The following is a 15,095-nucleotide window of genomic DNA, read 5'->3' as shown; positions in this document are numbered from 1 at the left end:
ATAATGAGAAGAATAAGAATGGGCTGGGGTGCGTTTGGCAGGCATTCTCAGATCATGAAGAGCAGGTTGCCATTATCCCTCAAGAGAAAAGTATATAATAGCTGTGTCTTACCAGTACTCACCTACGGGGCAGAAACCTGGAGGCTTACGATAAGGGTTCTACTCAAATTGAGGACGACGCAACGAGCTATGGAAAGAAGAATCATAGGTGTAACGTTAAGGGATAAGAAAACAGCAGATTGGGTGAGGGAACAAACGCGAGTTAATGACATCTTAGTTGAAATCAAGAAAAAGAAATGGGCATGGGCCGGACATGTAATGAGGAGGGAAGATAACCGATGGTCATTAAGGGTTACGGACTGGATCCCAAGGGAAGGGAAGCGTAGCAGGGGGCGGCAGAAAGTTAGGTGGTCGGATGAGATTAAGAAGTTTGCAGGCATGGCATGGCCACAATTAGTACATGACCGGGGTTGTTGGAGAAGTATGGGATAGGCCTTTGCCCTGCAGTGGGCGTAACCAGGATGATGATGATGATGATGATGATGATGATGATGATGATGATGATGATGATGATGTCCAGGCACCGGTCTCGCCTTGGTAGTGAGCTTGGTTCCCCGATCCGCCGTGTGGGGGCGGTGGTGGCGCTTGGTCACCCTTAGCGTCATGACCGCTTGGGGCGCTTGCTTCTTGGAGTTGGTGACGTCACCGCGGGGAGCTGAGTCACCGCCGGTAGCGCGATGCTGCTGACGTGGCTTCTTCCTCGTCGCGCCAGGTTTTCCGCCCTTTTGGGCGGCCATCTTGGTGTCGAGGCGGTACTTGGCGGTACAGTCTCTGGAGTTTGTGGCATGGCCGCCACCACAAACAGCACATTTCGGATTCCACTCATGAGGGGCCCGCAACCCTTCCACGAAAGGAGCTTGCAGTCCACACAGGCCGCACTTGTCTTGCATTGGATTTGGGCATGAGTCTGCTCTATGGCCCACGGTGCCACACACACCACAGGCAGGGATAGTGCGTAGGTAGGGCTGCACTTGGACAATCTCCGAGTTGTAGTTCACTGTCTGGGGCCTCACTTTTCCGGCAAAAGTCAGGCGAGCCTTATTGGAGGTTAAAAATTTACGAATTTCTAAGATGGTGCCATGCCTCCACTGGATACCGTCTTTCAGAGTTTCCGCTGTTTCTTGATTTGCCACAGTGATGACGCCGTAGCAAATTTCTTCGCCATTTTGCTTGAGATGGCCCCGCAGTGGCACGTCTCCCTGAGCCGAGTTGATCACGAAATCACCAAGCAGGCGGTCCGCCACGTAGGCGTTCTTGGTGCTCGCAATGAGTAGATTTTGCTCGCGGGAAAAGACAAAGCTGAGTTCCGCCGCCATTTGCGCGCCGAGGTAGGCACGCAAGGCCAGGCCCAGCTCACCATATTGGAAGGCACTCCCGATGGCCACAGCGGCTCGGGGCTTGATGATGACGACGAAATCGTCGGGTTGGAACAAGGGGAGAGGTTTGGGTCTCCATGTTGATTCAAGTTGGTGGTCCTTGGCCACACGCGAGACGGGACCGTGCTGAGGTGAGGATTGATTGATTGAAACGTTTATTAGAAGGGATGGCCCGTGGCCTAAGATAGGGTTGGGGGGGGGGGGGTTAGGTGAAAGGAAGGATGCCTGCCTCCTTCGCAAAGGAGAGCAAAGCGTTGATTCTTCTGGTGGCATCTGCTTGAGGTGCGACCCAGTCTTCGTACGATGCCACCTTTAGAGGTCGGGTGTGCTTGTCCCTAAGGGTGGCTGTGGCAGGACAGGACCAGATCATATGTTTAAGATCGACGTTGGTCGCAGGGCAGCTGGGGCATTCCACTTCTGTTTTTCTCCACTTGCTCAGGACATCCGGTGTAATAGATGCCTTAGCTCTTGCTTTGTGGATGAGAACCTGGGCTGTTCTAGGAAGGCGAGTGGGAATGGGAGGAAGGATGCTAGGAATGGACTCCCGTAGTAGAGCCTTCCTCTCGTGTTTCAACCGGGCAATCTGTTGATCTGGTACAACGACAGATTACTGCGAGCTATATGTATGGTCCAGCAGGGACGGGCTCACTTCACGGCTGCGATGGCGGTCTTCTCTAATTTTCTCGCCTGCAGCTTCATGGGCCGCCCTGTTCCCCGCTCCCCTCATGTTGTGACCAGGTGTCCAGTGTACGAAAATGCGTGCATGTCTATTGTGCCGCAGGTGGCGGCAGGCTTGTTTTATGCGGTGCGCTATGGTGGTCGTGTAGGATCGGGAGTTCAGTTGCTTGACGGCCTCTTGACTGTCGGTGTAGATGTGAACCGTGTCTCCGTTGCCACCTCACAGAGTTGAATGGCTTCTTCGAAGGCCAGTAGTTCAAGATCGGTGGCTGTCCAGGAAGCATAGCCGCTGTGGCTCACGGCGTGTGCTTGCCCGTTTTCTCTGTAAAAAGCGGTAGCAGCATACATTTTTCCTGAATGTTCATCGTATTGTAACGCAGCATCAGTATATATTTTTGTTCCTTCATGCTTTTGTTCCGCGTCTAGTACACTTTGTTGTCGGTGTGCCCTGCCTTCACCTTTGGTGTTCTTAGGTAGTGGTCGGGGTTCCGTAAGCCTTATTTCATCGGGGTCGACTTGCCGGTTGTCGTTGTGGCGTCTGCCGTCATTTTGGCGTTCCGCCGCTGAGAGCGGCTCTCAACGAGACGCAGGAGATTTTCGTTCCGGAGCTGGTCCGATGTTGCCGAATTGGGTTCCTTGGCTTGAGGAATCGTCGACCAGGCCATGGCCGCGTCGGTGCCGCGTTGAGGTGGGGAGTTCGCCATGTTGGTGCGAAGAGCGGCTTCTTCGACGCGGGTGCCGGTGCAGCCGTTAGGCTTAGCGGCGGCGCCGCCAAGCACGAGTGAAAGTCCGCTCTAAGTTGGCGAAAAATTTGGCCTACCTGTATGAAAGTGATGTCCCTGTGTGCCGGGCAACTTGCTGCGTCCGATGGATTCAAAATTGGCAGGGTGCGACGAATTGGTCCGTGGCTCCTGTCGAAAAATGACGGAGCCGAGGTGACATGCGTCCGACAGCTTCACTCGCCGGACGCGGACCCACCCACTGACGATGAGCGGCGTCGGAGCCAGCTGTGGAGGAAGACGACGATGAACGCGCGAGCAGTGGCACAAGCGCTTCTGTGGTGCCAAAAAAAACGTGCACTCACCATGAATAAAAGAAAAATTAAGAACAGATGTGTTCACAATGATCACAATGATCACAATGACCTTTGATCACAATGAAGACATAAGCACGAGCGCGCGGCTATTTGAGGGTGAGGTGGCGCAGCGAGCGGATGTATATTTCGGGGAGATTACCCCGCGTCCTGTTTATCATGCGTCTAGTTGATTGGATGGAGGCAGGAGGAGGCAACGTCGCCGCACAGGCAGCAGCGTGGATCAATGACACCAGGGTGGATGTGCGAATACACTACGGGGCACGGAAAGGTGCGGGTCTGGAGGCGACGCCAGGCGATCTCGGACCGCTTGGGAAGACTGCCATGTGGGTATGTGTAGGCGTACCGTTCGAGGCGATAGTGCTGGGTAATGTCGTGGTAGGTGACCAAGGGCTCCGGCACCAGGGCGTCCGACGCGGAGGGGCCCACCGCTCGGTCGACGAATCCTCGAGCGTGTTGGTGAGCCGACTCGTTGCCAGGGTGACCCGAGTGGGCGGGGACCCAGACCAGTTCAATGTGACACGGTTCGTCCTCCAGTAGGAGTGGGCGAAGGAGCCGTAAGGTGGTAGGTGAGACGAGACCTCGGGCGAAAAGCATTGTAAAGCATGCACGTGCAAACCCATGTTTCGTGATACCACGATTTTGAAAAAGAGCCGTTACACCACCGCCTTAGAGTTATCGGAAGCATTTTTTATTCAGTCATAGGGGTCACAGTGCGTTAGCGTGCCTTCCTTAACCTTGTACAGCGCTGAATTTGTTTTTTTTTTTTTGGATTCTGTCGCAAGAGTGCGCTCTTGGGATCGGATGTTGGTGGCTCCACCGCATGGTGCTCACTGGGCATGTTCCTCTGGTTCGAGCGGTCTATAAAGGAGTGACGCAATAAAATGATGTCAGTTGAGAGTAGCGCCTTGTCCTGGGGGGGGGGGGGGTCGTCTTTCTTGTGCCTGTCGTTTTGCGCTAAACAAAGTATTCATGGATTCGCACCAACTAGCCCGCCAACGCATTGTGCTGAGCTTCGATAAGTTCGTCGAGTGTGTTGGGGACTCCCAGGCGGAGGAGACGCGCCGTGAACGCGTTGGGGGGAAGGCCGAGAGCAGTCTTGTATGCATGGCGGATGAGGACGTCGACCTTGTCGCGTTCCGATTTGAGAAGACGAGTATAAGGAAGGCCGTACGTGAGACGGGAAACGACGAAAGCGTCCAGGCGGAGGAGATCGTGTTCGCGCATGCCCATGCGCCGCGCTCGGACACGAGCGAGCATGCGCGCGGTTTGCTGAACCGAAAGCGAGAGCTGGTCGATGGTGTGAGCATTATGGCGGTTTGACTGTACTATCAGCCCGAGCACCCGGAGATGCGAGATGACGGGAACGGGAGTGGAATTGGCGTGAATCGTGATGGTGGGAGGAGGCGTCTTGTGACGACACCGGTCGGGTGGCCGCATGAGGAGGAGGGCCGATTTGGCCGCCGAGCAAGCGAGACCGGCCGCGTGCACGTGACTTGTGACGACGTCAGTTGCGCGTTGCAACGTCTGCTCAATGTGCCCGTCGGAGCAAGACGTGACCCAAAGAGTTACGTCGTCCGCGTACAGGGTGCGTTTAAGATCGGGGATACGGTCGAGCTTGTCGGGAAGTGAGCGAAGGGCGAGATTGAAAAGGAAAGGCGACAAGACGGCGCCCTGAGGGGTACCACGAGATCCAAGCGCATACGTCGGAGACGAGAGATCTCCCACGATGATTTCGGCCGTGCGGGCCGTGAGGAAGGAGCGAATTTAGTGGTAGGTGCGAGAGCCGGGGTTGATGGTGGCGAGTTCGGTAAGAATAGTCAAATGGGAGACGTTGTCGAACGCCTTGTGAAGGTCGAGGCTAAGGAGAGCCTTAGTGTCCGAGAAGGTGGGCGGATCGAGAAGGTCGTGGTGGAATTGCAAGAGGACGTCTTGTGTGGAGAGGTGGGGGCGGAAACCAATCATGGTGGGGCGAAGGAGGTGGTGAGCGTCTGTGTACGTTTGCAAGCGAGCTAGGACGACGTGCTCCATGAGCTTGCCGACGCACGAAGTGAGTGAGATGGGCCGGAGGTTCTCGGTTGTGAGTTTCTTGCCCGGCTTAGGGATGAAAGCCACGCGAGCGTGTTTCCGCGACTGGGGGAGGTTGCCGGAGCGCCAGCACTCATTCAGGAACGAAGTGAGGGCAACGACCGAAGGGGCATCAATATTTCGGAGAAGTTTGTTGGGAATACGATCTGGACCGGGGGCGGAGGTGGTGCGGAGCTTGTGTAGCGCTGCGTAGAGTTCAGCTTCCGTGATATCGGCATCTAGTTCGGGGTTGGGGCCCCGGAGTAGGACGCGAGAGGGGGAGAAGAGGTGCCAGGGGGTGGCAGTTGGAGGTATTTGGCGGCCAGGTCTGCTATCAACGACGGTGTATCGCCGGGGTAGGCCCGGACAACGCGTTGTAATTGTTGCCGAGCGACTGACTTGGCGGAAGCAGGGTCGAGGAGGTGGCGGAGGAGATGCCAGGATTGCTTGCAGCCCAACTGACCGGAGATCCCTGAGCAAAGCTGCTCCCACTGTTGGCGGGCGAGCACAGTTGTGTGATGCTCGATCTCGCGATCGAGGTATGCGATGCGGCGGCGCAGGCGACGGTTGTGACGTTGCTTATGCCAATGGTTGGTGAGGCCCGTGCGAGTGGCTAACAGGTGTGCGAGGCGGGAGTCAATTGCCGGATGGTCCTCCGTGGTGGAGATCGAGGCGGTGACCCCGTCGAGGTCCGCCAGTAGCTGGTCGGTCCACATCGAAAGGTCCTCGATGTCGGAGGCGGCAGAGTGCAGCCGGCGGGCTCAGAACGCATCCCAATCCGTATAGCGGGTCGTGTGTGGGCGCGGCTTGCACGGGGAGGTACGGGCTTGGATGGCGAGGACGTAGTGGTCGCTGCCCATGGACTGATGTGTATTGGACCAGCGCGCGTCGTGCACGTAACGGCAATAGCTTAGGTCCGGAGTGGTGTCGCAGCACACGCTATTGCCGATGCGCGTGGGTTGCGTGGAGTCGGTGAGCAGGAAGAGGTGGAGGTCGTGTGCGAGCTGCCACAGCCTCGTACCGGGGCCATCGGCCTTGGAGTAACCCCAGTCCGGATGCCTGACGTCGAAGTCACCGAGAACGAGGAGGGGGGATTTGGCTGCTCTCGCTGCAGCGGCACGGAGCAGAGTAACGAGCGACAAGTCTTTGGTGACGCGTGGCGGGGGGTGCAAACATTAAGAATAAAAAGAGAGGGGTCTTCACGTCGCTGAGGTAGGACCTCGATAAAGACATGGTTGACCGTAGGGAAGGGCAGATCCGCTCGATTGACCGTGAGCGTCCGCCGAGTGAGGATGGCCGTGACGGGATGGGGCAGAGGGTGATGAGCTACTTGGTCGTGGGCGACGTAACCCGAGAGGGAAATGGTGACGTTAGTCTCCTGCGGTACGATGACGTCAGGAGAGACCGAGGGGTCCAGTTGTTGAAGGTGTAGAAGGAGGTGGTGACGCTTGGTGCGAAAACCACGGCAGTTCCACTGCCAAACGGTGACGACAGAGCGGTCAGCCATGATTAGTGCGGAAGAAAAAAGTATTGCCTCGGCTGCAGCCGAGGCAATACTTTTTTCTTGGTGCTTGCGAGGGTCGGGCGGCAGAGGATGAGGTGGTGCGGACGTGGAGGGGTGGCTTGGCTCGAATGGTTGCGAGCATGGAAGCTTGAACGCTATCGACCGTCTCTTGGAGAGATTGGAAGGACGTGGCGGGGGGATAGGCAGTGAGGTCCGTGCGCATGGCATTGAGGGCTTCTTGTTGTGCCGTGAGAAGCTGGTATATCGAGTTGAAACGGCTATACAGCCATTTTTCGAGGTCCACCAGGGTCGTCTTGGTGACTGCCTGGACCTCTTCGGAAAAGTGGAGAGATGCAAGGGGGGTGTTGGGTCTGCGGCGTTTGCTAGTGCCTCCTTCGGAAGTCTGAACATCCATGTCAGAGGAGGAGGCGATTGAGCAGGGCAGACATGATGGGAGCGTGATGGCTGCCTCGAGCTTCTCCTCAAGAGCTCGCAGTTGGGCTTGGAAGGATTCAATTTGAGTCTTCTGTGGCGCAAGTTGAGCGGTTTGTGCAGTGAGCTGCTGTCGTAGGGAGGCGTTTTCCTGCTGCAGTGCGACGACCTGCGGCGAGGAGGACGCCGAGGGAGCGCTGGGGGGGGCTGCGGGACCACGTCGACTGGGTGGGCTTAGAGGTTGGCTTGGGCGCCGCTCGGGCGAGGGGCGGGAAGTCAGTGGTCCACTTGGAGGGTGGAGGGGGCGGAGGACCGCGTGCCGCTTGCTCCGGGGGTTGAGGGCGCTGCACATAGCGGTGCTTTCAGTTGGAGCTATGCGTGGAGTGATTCCCGTTGCAAACGATGCAGCGGGAGGTGCAAGTCGGGGGCGAGCCCTCGAGCGGTGGGGGGTGAGTGTCGCCGCAACGACGGCACCTGTCCTGCTGTGGCTTGGGGCACACGTCGGTCCGGTATCCAGTCGAGCGGCAGTTGAAACAGGCCTCCACCTTGTTGTGGAAAGGGAGGAGTCGAAGGTGGACTCCATGGTAGAAGATGCACCGGGGTAGTTTGGGATCCGTGAGGGTGACCAATATGCGGGGAGTCTTGCCCATACGGCGGGCAGCCACAATAGAAAGTGCAGGATTGCTTGCCTGCAGATCGTCAATGATGGCTTCATCCGTGAAGTCGTCGAAGGCGTGGTAGAGTATGCCCCGTAGGGCGTCGTCCGGCGGTGGGGCGTAGAGGTGGATGGTGAAAGTGGTGCCGGACACCGTGATTGAGTCGATGCGGAGGTAGGTTGAGCGCGAGCCGATTCCGCGAAGCTGAGCATAAAGGTGTTGTTGACCAGGTGGATCCGCACCGTGTCGTGAGATGCGGGCGGGAGGTCTTGCAGGCTCGCTGCTTGCAGCAAGGCGGTGTATAAATGCCAAGGCTGGAGTTTGGTGAGGTCGACGGGGGTTTTGGGGCGGCCGACGACGTGAATCGTGTCGGCCGGGAGGCGAGGAAGTGGAGCATGACGGCGGGGCTGAGGAGGCGAAGCACTTGCCTGCTTCGATCGCGGCGATTTAGCTGCGTCGGCGGCTGCGAGGCGCAACGCGGCGCGGCGTTGCTCTTGGGCGCGGAGGCCTGGCGTCTGCCAGGAAGCATCCGAAAGTTCTTCGGGGGTCACCTCTTGTCCTTGGACAGCGATCTCCATGGCAGTGGGCAGCCGGGAGATGGGCGACGAGGCGGCGGCGGGCGGCCGGGTGGTCGCCCCTTCGTCTGCGCGCTGGCGTGCGGTCGGCCGCACTCGAGCTAGACCGGATAGGCCTAGGTCGGCGCACGGCGTGGTCAAGGGCTTCCTAAAACTCTCCTGGGCCACCCCGGGCGAGTATTGGTATAAGATTGGTATCGAAATGGTCCTGACGACTTGCTTCACCCAATCGTGAAGAAACTGTCCGGATAGAGATAAAAGAACCGGCACGAGGGCCGAAAATTGGCGGATACGACGTGAGGTGCGACGGCTCTCGACGCCGACGCCAGTGTCTCCTTGATTGGATGTAAAATGATTCGAAAAGCAAACGGGCCGATGAGTGTTTTTCTTTTGCGATGATGGCTGCCGAGTCCCAGTCAATGATGTGTGCGGTTCGTGATGATCCGTTTGGGCGTTCGCGGTTGTGTGGCCCTTGGCCACTCATTCATGCGTTGTTTCAAGCGCCGTTTAAAATTTCCGCTCTCGCCGATGTACGACACGTCACACTCCTGGCATGGTATCTTGTAAATCACTCCCGGCTAGTCCGTGTGTTTCAAAGGGTCTTTTGCGCGAACCAGCTGTTGGCCAAGTTTTCGGGAAGGCCCGTGGGCGATTTGCATACCGTAGCCCTTGAAAATTCGTGCAAGGGCTTCGCATTTTCCCTCAGTGTAGGGTACCGCCGCGTGCTTCACTGTTTCTTTCGCCGTTTCACGGCTGGGCTTCGCTCATTTGCGCTCCTGCGTTCTGAGCAGTTGTAGAGGTTATTCTTGGTGGGTGCACGTTCTCTTTATATTTTTTTTTTTGGGGGGGGGGGGCGCACCAATATGTTTTCTCGCCAGACGAGTTCTCGTCGAACACTTGACTAAGCACTTCTCTGTGACCACGCGACGTGTGCAATCGGGCGCACTAGGCAATGACGCACTAGGCACACCAGGCACGTACCCAGGATATTTGTTAGGGGGGGGGGGGCAACCCAAAGTAACCTTTATATGTAAATAAGGGTGCGGGGTACCTTTACTAGTAAAAATGTAAATAACGCTCGCCATTCGCCATCATCATCATCAGCCTGGTTACGCCCACTGCAGGGCAAAGGCCTCTCCCATACTTCTCCAACAACCCCGGTCATGTACGAATTGTGGCCATGCCGTGCCTGCAAAGTTCTTAATCTCATCCGCCCACCTAACTTTCTGCCGCCCCCTGCTACGCTTCCCTTCCCTTGGGATCCAGTCCGTAACCCTTAATGACCATCGGTTATCTTCCCTCCTCATTATGTGTCCTGCCCATGCCCATTTCTTTTTCTTGATTTCAACTAAGATGTCATTAACTCGCGTTTGTTCCCTCACCCAATCTGCTCTTTTCTTATCGCTTAACGTTACACCTACCATTCCTCTTTCCATAGCTCGTTGCGTCGTCCTCAATTTCAGCAGAACCCTTTTCGTAAGTCTCCAGGTTTCTGCCCCGTAGGTGAGTACTGGTAAGAAACAGCTATTATATACTTGTCTCTTAAGGGATAATGGCAACCTGCTGTTCATAATCTGAGAATGCCTGCCAAACGCACCCCAGCCCATTCTTATTCTTCTGATTATTTCCGTCTCATTATCCGAATCCGCCGTCACTACCTGCCCTAAGTAGATGTATTCCCTTACCACTTCCAGTGCCTCGCTACCTATCGTAAACTGCTGTTCTCTTCCGAGACTGTTACGCATTATTTTAGTTTTCTGCAGATTAATTTTTAGACCCACTCTTCTGCTTTGCCTCTCCAGGTCAGTGAGCATGCATTGCAATTGGTCCCCTGAGTTACTAAGCAAGGCAATATCATCAGCGAATCGCAAGTTACTAAGGTATTCGCCATTAACTTTTATCCCCAATTCTTCCCTATCCAGGTCTCTGAATACCTCCTGTAAACACGCTGTGAATAGCATTGGAGATATCGTATCTCCCTGACTGACGCCTTTCTTTATTGGGATTTTGTTGCTTGCTTTATGGAGGACTACGGTGGCTGTGGAGCCGCTATAGATATCTTTCAGTATTTTTACATACGGCTCGTCTACACCCTGATTCCGTAATGCCTCCATGACTGCTGAGGTTTCGACAGAATCAAACGCTTTCTCGTAATCAATGAAAGCTATATATAAGGGTGGGTTATATAAGACGCGTAAACCCGCAAAATAGAAATGAAATAAGGCGTATCTCACAGGTAGTACGTGTGTGAGATACACCTCTTCTTCACTTGGCAAACAAGGAACCACATCGAATGGACTCGCGCAGGAAAGAAGCTCAGGAAGAACACTGCCAAGAACAAGTAAACAAACGAAAGTGCGAAATAACAATTTCTATCATCATCATCAGCCTATTTATTGTCCACTGCAGGACGAAGGCCTCTGCCTATAGTAGATTTCTATAGTAGCATACAACTTTTAAAAAAAGCAGTTGGCAACCAAGGCACACGGACCGCACGGGGTTGTGTTACTCCGCCAGCCTATCACAGAAGTAACAGAAGGAAATAAAATCGTTATCATGCGGCCTTTTCAACATGGCGTCATACTTGATACCTCCGGAGTGTCTGCTCTTCCTGAAGAGTCTTTTCATTGACGGGAGCAATGAGGTGCGCAATATACATGGATGAAGCGTATGGAGTCTGAGCATTTCACTCTTCAAAAGTCTACCCGCCGTGGTTGCTTAGTGGCTGTGGTTTTAGGCTGCTACGCACGAGGTCGCGGGATCGGATCCCGGCCACGGCGGCCGCATTTCGATGGAGACGAAATGCGAAAACACCCGTCTACTTAGATTGAGGTGCATGTTAAAGAAACTCAAGTGGTCCAAATTTTCGGAGTCCTCCACTACGGCGTGCCCCATTATCAGATCGTGGCTTTGGCACATAAAACTCTCTAATTAACTAAGCCTTCAAAAGTCTGCGGTACAGGTCATCTCACTGCTGAGCCCCTTTTACTCATGAAATTTCACTGCCAACTGGTGAAATTAGACAATAAATAGTTGCAGCGAAGCAAGCATTTTATTTCACTTCAATAAAGAATTAGGCTTTCGCCATTCCACTATAACAGGCGAGGGAAAATGTATAAAATTACGCGCTAATAATATTATTTTTGTGATCACCACTCTATTTGGGTAACAGGAAAATTTTGAAGTACGAATTATTTGCAGCCTTGCGGAGGAACAGTGGCTGGCGCTTATGAGGGCGTGCGCGGGGTTTCACTGCAGACTTAAGTTGTATCCGACTATAGTGGCTTTTTTTTTTTTTTAGCTCTGGAAGAAATATAGAGAAATATATATTTGCGGAATAATCACAGTTCTTTAGGATCCTTCGTTTACTGCTCTACCAAGTTAAGTGGCAAAACCGACTCGTATTGTTATTTGGGAAGTTGCGTAACGATGCGTGGCCGCCGGTCCCGTGCAACCGCGTAGAGGGCAGGATGCTGCGGTTCTAGACGTACTGCGCCCACCGCGGGTTAGAAAAACACCCACATAAGCACAGCGGAGAAGTGGCTACGTCAGGCGGCTCGGCTGGCAACTGCAGTAGAAACGTCATTCAATATACACAGAATTGTTCTCCACTTCCGGCAGTGTTTTCTCTACTTCCTTTTTAAATAAGATGTTGATCCATAAATGTTGTCATAAACAATAATAAAATTTGTTAATTTTCGCTTTTCCTTCCTGTTTGGCTATGGCCTTGGCTTAATTTCTCAAATCCTTGCGACTCTTGTTTCCAGTTGCCAATTTTGCACAAAAAGTGCTGTACAATTAGGGAAAAACCAGACGAGGTAACGGCTGACAGTCATATTGCTTATGGGTTTAAGGGTTGTTGCAGGCTCTGATGATGGGTACGTGCCTGAGGCATACCCTCAGCAAGGCAGAGCCCTGGTTTCGGGGAAGCGCGCTCGGTCTCGCACACCGGAGGGCTGCGTTTGATGCCCACCCAGACCAAAATGTACCAAAGTTTTTTTTTTTTTCAATGCCACTAATTTACTTTCTTTACAGGAACCTGTAAACAAAGAAATGTGGCATCAATTCGAGAATTTCTTGACGGGATTTTACACCTTGCGGCGTCGACCATTATCTGCCACGGCGCAGTTCGGCCAAGGGCACCACCAACATAGACACCTAAGGCTTTCGCCTTACACTCTAAAAAAAAGTTTACACCCTTTGGGGTGTGTGCTACACAACAATAATCGTCATCTGCCTCGCTTGCGTTTCCTTTCTTTTATTTAAAAGACATTTAAAATTATTTAACAATTCGCTGTGGCAGATTGCACAATTCCAGCCCGCGATACTCGAAGAGGCGGACATGCACAACCAATTGAAGTGCATCATCGACTAACTGACAAAGGTTCGTGTGTTTTGTCAACCGAATCAGCTCGTGCCACGTGTTGCAGTTTACAAACCCCAGCGGGTGAGACTGTCGGCGTGTCCCCCTCCCCCCCGCGCAGCCACGGCGTGTCGGGCTCGTGCGGCCTGCGGTCGTGCTGGCGCACGCTGGCGCCGCTGGCGTCGGTGGGGCGGCTGCTGCGCGGCCGCTACCGGCGCTCGGTGCGGCTGCGGCGGCCGGGCGACCCGCGGCCGCGCCCCTCGGACCTGGTGCACGTGCGGCCGTCGCCGGACTTCTGCCGGCCGGAGCCCGGCGTGCCCGGCAGCCGGGGCCGGCCCTGCGCCGAGCCGGCCGCGTGCGGCCGCCTCTGCTGCGGCCGCGGCTTCGAGACGCGCACCCTGCGTCGGCTGCAGCGCTGCCGCTGCCGCTTCCACTGGTGCTGCCACGTGACCTGCGACACCTGCGAGACCCGGGTGCAGCTGCACGCGTGCCGCTGAGCCTGGCGGCGCGTCCTTTTCTGACCCCGCCGTAGGGCACTCGGCACTGGCAGGCCTGTCGCACCTGCTCGGAAATTCGCTAATAATTTTAAATAGCAAATAAATGATGGGCCGAAACGGGTAGCTGCTTCGTGTGACGCCATGATGAGACGATGACGTCAGATCCTACACTACCGTAATGTGAACACTCAGAACGCGTGCTAAACACGCAGTGCACGCGGCGCTAAAGGGAAGCTGACGACACTGGGAGCTTTTACACATTTTACCAACCAGACGGCGGTGATTCCAGCGAAAAAGGCGGTGTAGTCTCTGACGTCACAAACACAGGGTGGCCAGTAAGAAGTCACGAGTCGGGAACGCAACCAATCTGTACAACTCATTTTCGGGAAAACTAAATGACTTGGAGCCATATTGTGTGGCATAGATAATCAGAATACAAAAGAGAACCTATATATTCAAAATTTTATTAAGTGGACGTCGAAGAATCACCGGAGTTGCCCTTTGACGAGTTTTGCAACGCATGTAACTAATAATTTAATGCCCAAAATTAGGAAACTCAGGCAATCTTGTAAATGTGGCTACCTTCTGAACTGTACCACTGCGTTAACGAAAAAAGAAATATTATCCATTACGTGTCTACATTCAGGCCTTAAAAAATACTACTATGAGACTTTTTTAGGCTTGAAGCGAAGCTTGCAACAAGCAAAAAGGAAGGTGGAAGCGGTAATGAAAAGGAACGAAAAACAGGGTGAGCGCTAACTTCCAACTGACGACTTATTTCGTGACCAGAGTCATGACATACATACAAAAGTCATGACATACCAACTCGCCCAAACTGCTACGCTTTTGTACTGCTATCAGAATCTCTGAATCTTTTATTCGCCGTGGTGATAAACTGTGGCGAAAGGTGCATGCGGTCTCATCAAGTCACGCAGCAACGTTGGGTAAATAATTGTTCATGATTCTCTAGAGCATACAGAATAGCTGATGCTTTGACTTTTTCACTCCAAAATCAAACACCGCTCGGCTGTATCCCAGTGCTTCAACAAAACAACGCCTGTACAGCTTTTACATTTATCTCATTTGGAAAGTAGAGGTCGTCAATGCATTTATGTCCTATTAAACTCAGTGCATCGTGTGACGGCAACAGTATCTAAAACGTTCTATCAAGCATGTTATTGAAACAATAGTTGTTGCCCTCTGTATAGAAACACCTAGCTTCCATTCCGACCTGTAAATGGCGAGAATAACATGTTTTTTTGTCAAAAAAGGGAAAATAAGCTAGTAACTATAGTTCCATTAGTGTATTCTCCCAGTTTTCCCTAAAGCATTTGGAAAAGGTACATTTATTGCGATAGCAATTATGTGGACACTCCAGGCGCATTTCTGCCGTCGCAGTCCCCGCGACGTTTCGTGCAGAGTCCAATGGCGACAACGCCGTCGCCGCGCGCCGCATGCCATGGGGGAACCAGCGCTGGATAGGCGGCGCGTCGAAAAGAGTGCGTTGCACGCCGCCCTGGCGACGAAACGCGGCATGCTCCAGCCGCTCGACCAGACGACACACACGTGCGCGGATAGTTCGTATGTTTCCGCTTTCGCGCCGCTTCAAGTGGACAGTTTTCGTAAAGAAGCTAGCGCCATCAAGTGAAGAAATGACGAAAGCAGCTTTTTAAGCTTTATATGTTTTTCACAGTGTGTCGCGGCGAGCACGTGTGTTTCTTTAATAGTTGCGCGTGTGCCGTTGCCATGCGTGCGGGGTAGCCTGCCTCGCAAATCTAGCAGCTATAGCTCCGG

General features: G+C 53.9%; 1 protein-coding gene across 1 annotated transcript in view; it reads left to right on the top strand.

Annotated features, from left to right (window-relative positions):
• Positions 1–13,363, top strand: part of LOC142585988 (protein Wnt-16-like) — a 277,621-nt gene extending 264,258 nt beyond the window's left edge. The window contains exon 5 of the mRNA XM_075697163.1: positions 12,926–13,363. Within this exon, the coding sequence (XP_075553278.1) occupies positions 12,926–13,301 (376 nt within the window). The 3' untranslated portion in view covers positions 13,302–13,363. The remainder of the gene's footprint in view (positions 1–12,925) is intronic.
• Positions 13,364–15,095: the final 1,732 nt, after the last annotated feature.

The sequence above is a fragment of the Dermacentor variabilis genome, chromosome 6 (assembly GCF_050947875.1).
Source record: "Dermacentor variabilis isolate Ectoservices chromosome 6, ASM5094787v1, whole genome shotgun sequence".
In the NCBI taxonomy this organism is placed as follows: Eukaryota; Metazoa; Arthropoda; class Arachnida; order Ixodida; family Ixodidae; genus Dermacentor; species Dermacentor variabilis.
The sequence above is the reverse complement of the archived record's forward strand: the minus strand, read 5'-3'. Positions and strand labels throughout refer to the sequence as shown.